At 42.2% G+C, this 12,139-nt stretch overlaps 1 protein-coding gene across 1 annotated transcript in view; it reads left to right on the forward strand.

Moving 5' to 3' along the window:
• The first annotated feature begins 6,869 nt into the window (after positions 1-6,869).
• The window catches only part of pcdh19 (protocadherin 19), a 51,394-nt gene continuing 46,124 nt past the window's right edge, over positions 6,870-12,139 (forward strand). The window contains exons 1-2 of the mRNA XM_062425007.1: positions 6,870-9,056; positions 11,730-12,057. Coding sequence (XP_062280991.1) covers positions 6,910-9,056; positions 11,730-12,057 — 2,475 coding nt within the window. The 5' untranslated portion in view covers positions 6,870-6,909. The remainder of the gene's footprint in view (positions 9,057-11,729; positions 12,058-12,139) is intronic.

The raw sequence follows: 12,139 nt of genomic DNA on the forward strand, positions 1-12,139 counted from the left end.
GCATGTCAGGCAAAGCAAGGTGAGAGCGCTAATTTCATTAAACCCGAGAAAAACCTTTGACATTTCACGAAAACAGATCAAATGAAATATGTGAAAATCAAAAGCAGCTCTTGTGCCGGTAAAAGAGGTAGACCCAGCCAATTTGTACCCAACCAGTGTGTCAGCCATGAGAAAAGTTACAGATTTGTTCTGGTGACATACACTCCAGTAAATAACAGAGGAAAATACAGAGCCCAAAATAGGCACCAAAACAAATACTATCACTTTGTTTTCACTCGCTGATTCACAGAGAAGTGATGGGGAGAGAAAAATGTTTTAAATTAACATTGATTGAATGACACAAAGCCTAACTGTAGCCACTGCACTCTTTCCATCTGAACTCAACCATGATTGTGGTCCCAGGCCAATGCTTTGGGGACATTAGGATTAAAACAGGTTTAAATTAAAAGAAGCACAACAACAACCGCCAGCACAACAAAAAGTAGTTGGTGAAGAGCTGAAAAAGAGACAATTTTGCTGTTGAATTGTACTTACAGCCATATTGGTGAGCCCAGGGGACTCTGTAAACCCTCAAATGGATGCTGAGAGTTCATACTAATTGATGTATCATGGACAGGCACAGTGTGGAATGGAGTGGAGGGCGTATCATCATTGACGAGAGGCCCATAGATTAAGCCTGTCAGTTCCCCTTCCTTTTTATGCCTCCGGCAAGGGGTGCTCAGGAGGAATCAATTTTTTGAGAAGCTGTATGGATGAGGACCATAATAATAATGTAATCTTCAGCTCCAGCCAAAATAAGCATGGCCATCTTGCCCATTCAGAATCAATGCACTGCTGTCTTGTGCTAGCTCGTGTAAGTCCGCGTCTTTGCATGGGCCAAGTTCCAGTGCCGGGCAGGGCATAGGGGTGATAATGCCAGCATCTGTCAGAAGAGCTTAGATATTCCTTTCCAAGCAAGCAGCGGGGACAGACTACAGACGTGTGCCATTCCTTGGCAGCAGAGAAAAAAATTATATGATATAAAATCAGAAATTCTCTGTGTACTTTCAACTGCACTGGTTCAAGCATTCCACCACAAACGCTTCAGATATGTTCAAAACCCGTGTGAGGTTGTGAAATTCCCATGGACTTAAATAGCCAAGCTCTGCCTTCTGTCTTCAAGTTAAAGAATAAACCTCTGCACAGCCTTAAAGCTCACACAGTATGGTGCTGCATATATGTCAGGAAATACATTTAGATATTTATGTCTTCACGTGTCAACAAAGAAATTTCATATTATCATTTTAAGGCCGAAGGCTGTTTCTCCTGAATGTAAGCCGATGCTTGTGGACAGTGAGCACACAGAACATCTCACTGTTTATGGATTTGTAATAATTTGTCACTCATTTAATTCTGACTCTTTGTCAACAACAACAATTGGAGGTAGCCTGAATAGGTAAGATCACAGTTTTGCAGTATTTTTGTCTGTAATTTTAACAGTATTACTGTTGTGTTAAAAGTGCATTGTCTAATCTGTAATGCACTTTAACTAACACTTCCAAACTCCACTTGATTTATGTTGTATTGATCTTTTTAGGTGAATACTTGATGGTAGCTATACTTGTGAAGAAACGCTGGTGAAAAGCAGAAATCGAGCCAGAACATAAAGTGCAGTCAAGTCAAATGCTCGCAAGCTTGATTGGCTGACAGTTTGATGAATCAGCAGACAATTAAACTCAACAATCAGTTTTCCTCTTTCTTTCAGCGTCCAAATGATGGTGGTGGAAACAAACCCTGATGCTAAACAGTCAATACGCCACCAACTCACCACAGGAAATTTAAGGATTTTAACATAGCAGTACAATCAATAAAGGACACAAAGGAACACCAACAGCAGGAAGTATATTGAGGTAGATTGTAGCTCATAAATGAAATATGCCACCACTCTCTGAGAGAAAGAAATACATTGTGGCTAAATTACTGCGCTATAGTTTATGATCAACCCTGCTGCTCGAGGCAACACTGTTGCCTTTTTTTCACCCTGCGCTCAACTGCAGGGGTAAGAACATCTGCAACATTTTTAACTCTCTTAGCCCATCATCATGCACTGTAGCACTCCAAATTGGACAGAAACGTTCAGTTCACAGATAGCCAAAGGATATTTAACATTGTTTAGTTGACATTGCCATGAATCAACTCAGTGCCTTAACCCCTCAAAAGAATGAGACAAGAATATTCACTTATAAACACATGGTGCAATAACAAAAGTCCATATGCTCACTTATTTTCTACTGTTCTACTGCACATTCACAACGTAATGTAAAAAAAGAGACCATATTACTGCACATTACTCAGTACTTTAATTAACATTTTCCTGGTAAAACGTTTTACCTGCTCAAATTACAATCGAGCAGGCAATGCAAGTCTCTGTAAAGATTATCTCAGACTGATAAAGATGCAAAACGTACCATGCACTGTGTTGTACATACGGCCATTAAAAAGCCCTGAGGAAAAGGAAACGTCCCCTGCCACTGCCTACGGTTGTTTAACTCGCTGACATTAAGAATTTATGAGCCTAAAGATTCTTCTGGCACTCTCCTTATGCGACTGCAACATGTCTTGGAAAGTGTTATGGAAGAACAAACAAGTTGCTCTGTTGATACTTGCTTGTTTGTCAAGATGTGACTGCATTATGCTGCAGAAAAGAAAATATTTTCACTACAAGAATATCACATCTGAGGCATTTAGCAGAGATAGTGTGGCTTCAATAACAGTATTATTGTGAGATGGTGGTGAGTAATTCTGAACCTTTAAGATAAATTACTTCCCTTGCTCCTGCAACCTGTAAGATATATTCACACAGGTTTTTTTCATATCCATATATTCTGGGTTATATTTACAGTTTTATTTATTCTATTTCAGTTCAGTGCAGCTGCTACATTCACCCTCTAGTGTTTATTAGACCAAGTTTTTATAATAAATAATTAAAGTAAAGGTATATATAAGATACATGCCCACATTCCACAAATATGACCTAATTCTGCTTTGCATATACAGTTCAAACATACTTTATTGATTAACAATGATTGGATATGGCTCAGTACTAATTCACCTCTTGGACAGCATATTAATTGTGGTCAAACTGCCGACTTCTATTTCAATATAAAGAGGAAATTGATTTGCCGGCCTGTTTCATTGTTATTCTCGTGTTGTTTTTCAGTGGGGTGAAATGTGAATGAGCTGGAATAACAGAATCGAGCGGCGGCTGCGGACGCTAGGTGTCACCCTTGTGACTTTGAAATCGGCCTGCTCTCCACCAGGGTGTGATGGCGGCTGAGTGCGCGATTGGTGAGAGGCAGGCAGACCGGCTGCATGGGAGGAGAGTGTGTGTGTGTGTGTGTGTGTGTGTGTGTGTGTGTGTGTGTGTGTGTGTGTGTGTGTGTGTGTGTGTGTGTGAGAGAGAGAGAGAGAGAGACAGAGAGAGAGAGAGAGAGAGAGAGAGAGAGATATGTGCAGGGGCCACCAGTGGAACTTGATATTTACCCTTTTCATTCTCACAGTAGTTTTCTTACTTTCATTGGCTGACATATGACAGAAAAGGAGAGACTTGTTCGCATCACGAGGAGCTTAAAATAATGTCTGTCTGAATTATATTGAGATAACAGGGATGGGAAGGGACGTACTCAATAATAGCCAATCATTGATTTGGTTTTGGAAAGTCAATATTAACCTTTATAAATGTGGACTTTGCAGCTGAATAACACAAGCTACTGAATAACACTGAAGGGAATTAAAATATTTTCTTGATGTTAAAAATATTTTCTCTATAAGTAAGCATAGCCCATTGTAGGCTGACGTCTACTGTTGACGTGTTCATCTAAAAATACTTAATATTCAAATCATTAGATGCAATTTATAGTAACCAGCCATCAAACAGTCCTTGTCTATTGGCTTTGACCTTAAATAAACTGAAATCAATTACTGACCAACACATGCTCTTGACATTTTAAAGAATATAACTAAGTATTTAACGCAATGTGTGTGTTTTTGTGTAATTGATGGGGGGCTCAAGGGGGTTATTTACTCGGAAAACCTTTTAGATTTGTATTTTCTTGACACCCATGAAAAAAAAACGTGAGTTATTAAGTATTGATTTAGCCTATGGCAAGATTTCCTCCCTGCATGTTGCAACATGAAAACGGTAATCTAATGTTTGTTCATTATGGGGAATTGCCTCACTGTGCTGCCGGAGGCCACATGCATAAAAATCTGTAGATTCATGACTAAAACTGTGTGTTCCCACAAAGCCAGAAATATGCATACCTATTCTTTTCGTCAGATTTATAAAGCCGCGCGCACGCATGGTTCAGTGTAATGAATCTCAGTCACTGTGGAACTGGGCGCAAATGCGCGAGCCTAATTTCCACTCCCACAATTAGCCATAAATGGATGAAGACACGCCCTAAACCAGATGTTTTTATATCAACATGACGCCTGCTCCATCAGTCTGTACACCTGTCAATGAAACAAACAGGAAAGAAGACGTGCTGTTTCACAGATTGTGTTGCACCGTCGAGGTTCCCCAGCAAGAACAGCTGTCATTACGCGCGACCATTACGCACAGCTGTGCAGCTCTTTATACCGTCCCTATTATTAATTCATCACATGGACCTGTTAACCATCGTCGGCAATGATTAGTTTGTAACTCATATCTTAACCGACTATACAAGGTGTGTCACAGCTAAGGATAAAATAAAAAGAATATTGACAGCAAAATAAAAATGGACTCCCATGTAAATTAAAAGGATGATCATTTGAATCACCATTATGGTTGTAAATTGATGTGTAATCGCTGTGTAAACGCAAAAAAACACACAATCGGTGCAGCTGGTTATCAAGCAAAACACAAACGTTTTACTAAATAATTTCATCTGGCACCTTATATTTCATGCCAACCTCATCACTTCACCCTCAGGTCGCTTTAGAAAAACAGGTGTGCGCCTAGTTGCATGAGGTGCGCACACTCTTACCGCACAGTCTGTGTTTATAAATACCAGCTTATGTGCGTGAAATGGTGTATGCGTGGCTTATGCATATACGCATCGTTTATGCATCTGGCCTCTGGTGTTGCTCAAGTACACCGTGCACAATAGACGCAGGAGAGCCACGTTACACTATCAGTGATGTAACATAATGCGTACAGTTGCAACCGCTCTATAGATCAACAGACTTGTCTTTCATATAGTACAGAAGAGGATAACTGGAAATTATGTGTTACTCTACAGGGATGCTTGCACAGAGGTTACCAAACTTTGACATGAAACTGAGGCTCAAACATCCTACTGATAAAACCTCAGAGAGATTGTGTCCTCGAGATCCCGCTTAAGAGGGGACATAACCAGAAAAATATGACTTGTTACACATAATTGGCTACTGTAGCTGAAGAGAAAACAACAAGGACAAATCAGTAAAAAGTTACCCGTAGCTTCCTTTCTCTTGATCTGCTGAGGGGAATTAGTCTGCTGTTCTCTTTTTTTCTGCAGGACCCGTGAGACCTCTCTCGAAGACCCCCATGGGTCCCCAGACCCCACTTTTGGAACCGCTGCTCTAACGATCATCTAATACACAGCTCCATGTTTCAACTTGTACGCTGTAATTGCCCGTTGAGTCGCCCATCTGCAGGAGGACAGGTAGTTGGCCGTGTTTCATTGCTGTACTTTGCCCCACCCATCAGCAGCTCCCAGCCCTCCTGTGTAACCCCTGATTGGCTGAGGGGATTGCGGGTCCTGAGACTGAGCGCTCGGCTCGGAGCTGCGCGGCCGCCAGTGTGCACCAGTGAAGCGAGAGGAGCGCTTGGAGTCAACTGGCAACGAGTGGTGATTTCTTTTTTTTCTGCTTCAACCAGACTGGATATAGGCTACTGTGCTTCTAGTTTGCTGCAGCCCAACATGAAATACGTTTTGTACATACAGTAGGCTTTTGCATCGTTTCCTCCCACTGGCTCTACATTTTCAACGGATTTTTTGTGCGTGTTGCATGGACTAATTGTCGAGATATGCGCTGCCTTTCCAAGTGAGATACGGGGAAATTAATTAGTAAGTAAAAGCTTCAAGACTTGCGAAGGGGATTTAAGACTAAATGTGCTGGAAATAAAGAGGTAATCGGGACTTCAGTGATGTGATGAGACATTCCTGCAATTGCACCCCTGGTCTTTAGGCAAAGATATCCGGACTTAAGCTGTTGAATAATTGTGTGACTGCTGATCCTTTTTAGCTTTTTTCATCTGATGTGCAGTTTGAAATCATAAAGCTGCCGATCGAGGAGGAAATCTTTATCACTTGTTATATATCACCCAAAGAAAGATGTTTATCCAAAATGCGACTTAAATATTTGCTGGCATCAAGGCGGAGAATTTAAAACGGACTTTTGAACCCCATCACTCCATCTGCACGGAAGATATACATTTTTATTGTGGACTTGATCACAGGAATTCTCTATTTGTGTCTATGCAGTCCGAGCATTTTTCCTCCTTTCAGTTCACTTCAAAATGGACAGTTCCTCTTATGAGCCATGTGTAAGAGCAGTTTGCCGCTTGATGAGAGCTGCACGGATTTACACGGCTAAATCACGGTTGTGAGAAGATTCAGCATGTTTTCACAGATCTGTCGTCCCCAATGTTTCGTGCGCCGCAGTAGACCGGAGGATGTGCTCTGCCTGAGAAGAGTAAAATAGGCTAAGGCACTTGTTAGAATTATAGCTTCCACACCATGATATAATTTACATACACACAAGCTATTCGTAATCTTAACACTTTACTGGACATTTTAATGAGATTATTCATTTGGAACATGTTTCCTGTTTTCTATGACATGCATTATTGTGCGTAATTATCAAGGTCTTTATTAGGCAGAGAAAAACTCAACAGGTACAATGCAGACCAAGCAGATGGAATTAATACAATTAATTGCTGTGTTCCTCCTATTCTGGGTCGGGGTTGAGGCTGTTATCAACCTTAAATATGGAATAAACGAAGAGATGAAGCCCGGGTCAGTGATTGGAAACGTGACAAAGGATGCACTAAAGCAAGGATTTCAGATCGCACCGCAGCCCCCTTACTTACGGGTTATTTCCAATTCTGAACCACGATGGGTGGAACTCAGTCCAGCCGGAATCCTTACAACCCAAATGAAAATAGATCGGGATGTAGTTTGTCGACAGAACCCAAAGTGCATTATTTCCCTAGAAGTGATGTCAAACTCTATGGAGATCTGTGTCATCAAAGTAGAAATTGAGGATTTGAACGATAACGCGCCGAGATTCCCAACGAGCCACATTGACATTGAAATTTCAGAGAATGCCTCCCCTGGTACCAGGTTTCCCCTAGAGGGGGCAAGCGATCCGGACTCGGGGATCTTTGGAGTGCAATCATATTCTATCACCCCAAATGAGCTTTTCGGACTAGAAATAAAGACCAGAGGGGATGGGTCCAAAATTGCTGAACTTGTCGTGCAAAAATCGTTAGACAGAGAGACCCAGTCTCACTATACATATGAAATCAGCGCAGAAGATGGAGGAGACCCTCCAAAGATAGGCGCGGTCCAGTTAAATATCAAGGTAATTGATTCTAATGACAACAATCCTGTTTTTGACGAGCCAGTGTACACAGTCAATGTGATGGAGAATTCCCCTATCAATACATTAGTCATTGACTTGAATGCAACGGATCCTGACGAGGGCACTAATGGAGAGGTTGTGTACTCGTTCAACAGTTACGTCACCGAAAAAACGAGGGATGCGTTCAAAATTGACCCCAGAACCGGGATCATCACTGTCAACGGTGTTTTGGATTATGAAACAGCGCAAATATATGAGATCGACGTCCAGGCCAAAGATTTAGGTCCCAACTCTATCCCAGCTCACTGCAAAGTCACAGTGAATGTGATGGATACGAACGATAACCCACCTGTCATCAGTTTACTCTCACTGAACACAGAGATGGTCGAAGTTAGTGAAAATGCACAGCGTGGATATGTCATTGCATTAGTCAGGGTGTCTGATAAAGATTCTGGGGCAAACGGCAAAGTGCAGTGCAGGCTGCAGGGCAACGTACCGTTCAGACTTCAAGAATATGAGAGCTTCTCCACTATACTTGTTGATGGCAGGCTGGACAGAGAGCAAAAGGACACATATAACCTAACCATCCAAGCGGAGGACAGTGGCATCCCTCCTTTACGCGCCACAAAATCTCTAGTAGTCAAAGTCACAGATGAAAATGACAACCCTCCCCACTTCCTCAAGCCACACTATCAAGAGATGGTGATGGAAAACAACCTCCCGGGCTCATGTCTGCTCGCAGTATCAGCAGAAGACCCGGACCTGGGGATGAATGGCACCGTTTCATACTCCATAGTCCCCGGTGAGATTAAGCACATGGATGTAAACACATATGTCAGCATAAACCCATCAGGCCGCATTTACTCCATGAGATCATTCGATCATGAATACACCAGGACTTTTGATTTCAAAGTTTTGGCCAGAGACAATGGCAATCCCTCTTTATCAAGTAACGCGACTGTGCGTATTGTCGTTTTGGATGTCAACGACAACACACCTGTTATGACAAACCCTCCTCTTGTTAATGGCACCGCAGAGGTTTCCATCCCCAGAAACGCTGGGTTGGGTTACATGGTGACCCAGGTGAAAGCAGACGATTATGACGAGGGGGAGAACGGGCGGCTGACTTACACCATCTCAGAGGGGGACAGGCCTTTCTTTGAAATCGACCAGGTGAACGGTGAGGTGCGCTCCACGAGGATGTTTGGAGAAAACGCCAAATCCACCTATGAGATCACAGTGGTGGCCAGAGACCACGGCAAGCCCTCCTTGTCCGCCTCGGCCTACATTGTGGTGTACCTGTCCCCAGACCTGAACGCGCAGGAGTCTATTGGACCTGTCAACCTTTCCCTCATCTTCATCATCGCCCTGGGCTCTATCGCAGCTATCCTGTTTGTCACCATGATTTTTGTGGCAGTCAAATGCAAGAGGGACAACAAGGAGATCCGGACGTATAACTGCAGGTACTGACTAAATCTCGTGTGTGTGTGTGTGTGTGTGTGTGTGTGTGTGTGTGTGTGTGTGTGTGTGTGTGTGTGTGTGTGTGTGTGTGTGTGTGTGTGTGTGTGTTCATTTGAGAGAGAGAGGAGAGCGCGTGCACCTGTGCGTGTCAGTGTATTGTTGCTTTTGTCATGCAGCATGTAGTAGGGGCCCGATTGTGAGGACTGCAGATGTTTCCACAGCTGCAACTGAGGTAGACGATAAACCTGACTGCTCTAAATCAGACTCGTTCTGCTGAGGCCCACTGTTCCGTGGTACGGAAACGTGATTGATTGGTTTAATCCTTCCATTGTAACCAATTGACTCATAAATATGACGGTTCAACTGTCATGTTCAATTTGCGGGCGTGTTGCCGGACAATTAACGTCCCGCTGGTTCAATAGCAGTACCAGACATTTATTATTTAACGTCCACCATGGCTGATTGGCTGTTATCAACTTTAATCTACTGTGATTATGGACAGTCCTCTAGGATCATGCAGATGTAACTCTTTTTACTTCTGTACTCAAAAATATTAGAAGCAACTACAAAAACACAAGATAAAAATGTTTAGAAAATAATAATAATAATAATAATAATAACATAATATGTAAATTATAGTTTAGATATAGATATAAAAACATGTAAGTAACATTATTAACCAATTTCCTTGAAGTAACAGATTATTAATTTTGCAATATCTTGCATATAACATTCTGTTTTGTTCATCAATCTAAACATCAGCTCTGGCTTTGATTTCCCTGTCCCATATTACCACTATAAATTTACATATAGATTGGATTTGAGACTTTAACCTGAAGCTATAATCATATTTTGCTCCAAACATAATTTTGATGATTTGAAGTTAAGTTAGGCAATTTTTTCAAGCATGTAGTCATAAAAAATATTCTAAAACAACTAATATTGGTCATTTTTTTCTCAATGTATATGAGAAGTTCAGATTTATTTATTGTTTAATTCTTGTGTATTGTTTGGTTGAAATGATCACAACCTTTAAGTGTTTTTTTAATATTTAGCTAATTATAGAGCTTGGATATTGAAATTAATTCCTGTGCTTTTTTCTAGTGGCTCTGAAGAGGATTCAGCCACAAATCTACACCAGTTTAAATAAAGGCCTTACTTCTAGATTAACAAGCAGAACACGCATCTCTTTTCAGTATATGAACAGTTAAACTGCTATACATTTGTTGTGTAAATCAAGTCTGATTCGATGTAGAGTGAATACCAGTGTGTTGGCATCTTTATCGACACAGCTACTTCCCGCAATGTCATATTTTTGATGTAAGTTATACATTTTGTTCAAAGAGGAAACGACGATACACAACAACAAATTCAAAATTCAAAACTGCTCTCAGTACTTTACTCTCCTAGTGTGAGCCACTCTCCCTGCTGTGTACTTTAATCAGCACTGATGTGCTGTGCTTCTCAGTCACCACCTCGAAGATGAGGAGCAGTTATCTCCAATTTATTGCTTGTCTTCTGTCAGTTTGTCTGACTCTAAAGATTTCCCCTCCCAGATTTCAATATGGGCACGAAGTAGAGAGACAACATGTTAAAATGATAAATGAAAAAGAGATGGAGCATTTTCTACCCTTGCAGCTGCCCATTTCCTTTCCTCTGAATCAAGGGGGAGCAGAATGGGGGCGGGAGCTGTTTTCAAGATGCAATCTGAAGGAAAAATGAAGAAGACAAACTACAATAGTGCTTCTTAGCCTGTGTGATTTTAGAAGCGACAGAGGATTAGAGCTGCATTTTAGTTAGGAGCAGAGGCCAGTTGGTGCTTGTACAGCAGAGACGTTCCAGGCAAGACAAGAGACAGTAACAGACATAATCCAGATATTGCAATTTCATGTGTAACTATAGTTTTGTTGTGGGCTTTAATGGGAAATAAACCATATGCTCCATGCTCTGAGGATAAAAATGGCCTCTCTCACAGTTTGAAATAATGCAGATGGTAAAAAAAAAAACATCACAAATTACATAGAATATGTCTAGCAAAGTTTCTAGTCATCACTACAGAGTACATAGCATCTGTTCTCCCGTGGAAAACTGCAAGGCTGTGCGAAGGATGGATATTTCCCCCCGTCTGAGGATCCTTTGATAAAACATAGCTGTGTTGCTCATTTGCTCTTATTAAAGTCAAAATCCACGGTTCAAGTTTGCAGCAGCCACTGAGAGCAGCTAAATGAATTTGAATCTGCAGTTCTCCTGCACTCCATATTGCTAGTGGGCTCTCTTGATAATGAAAGAAAAAATGGAATTACTGTGGGTTGTGTGCTTTGAATATGTCTGCATATACCGGTAGTGCTGCTCAGTACCAGTGTGTGTTTTTTTGCTTTGCTTATGTGGTTTTGGCATGTTTGCATATTGTCTGCCTGTTTGTGACATGTTGATTGTTGAGCATGCAAATGCAAACACAAACAAACAAGGGATGACAGCTCCATTGCAGGCCAGGAGTGGGAAGTCACTTAAGTGTGCTGATCCACCCCTGGACACATGCAATGGGACTGTCTGGCACCCATGGTCAAACAGCGCCCTAGATGGCATGGCGGGAGAGCTTTTGGACCGTGTGGACAGGGGAGAGAAAGACGGAACACTGCTTTATTGAGTCTGTTCAGTTTCTTCTACTTGCGCAGGGTGGCGGAGTACTCATATGGCAGCCAGAAGAAGTCCAGCAAGAAGAAGAAGCTGAGCAAGAACGACATCCGCCTGGTGCCACGTGACGTCGAGGAGACAGACAAGATGAATGTGGTGAGTTGCTCATCTCTCACCTCCTCGCTCAACTACTTCGACTACCACCAGCAGAGCCTGCCTCTGGGCTGCAGGCGCTCCGAGAGCACCTTCCTCAACGTGGAGAACCAGAACTCACGCAATGCAGCTCCCAACCATGGCTATCAGCACCCGTTCACTGGGCAGGCCCACCAGCAGCCAGACCTCATCATCAACGGCATGCCACTGCCAGAGGTGAGATACAATCCACTGTGCTCTGTCCTAAATCCTGGGCTGGGCTGCTTTGGGCAGGAGGGGTAGAAGCAAAAAGGTGGGA

This window comes from Scomber scombrus, chromosome 9 (assembly GCF_963691925.1).
Source record: "Scomber scombrus chromosome 9, fScoSco1.1, whole genome shotgun sequence".
NCBI lineage: Eukaryota > Metazoa > Chordata > Actinopteri > Scombriformes > Scombridae > Scomber > Scomber scombrus.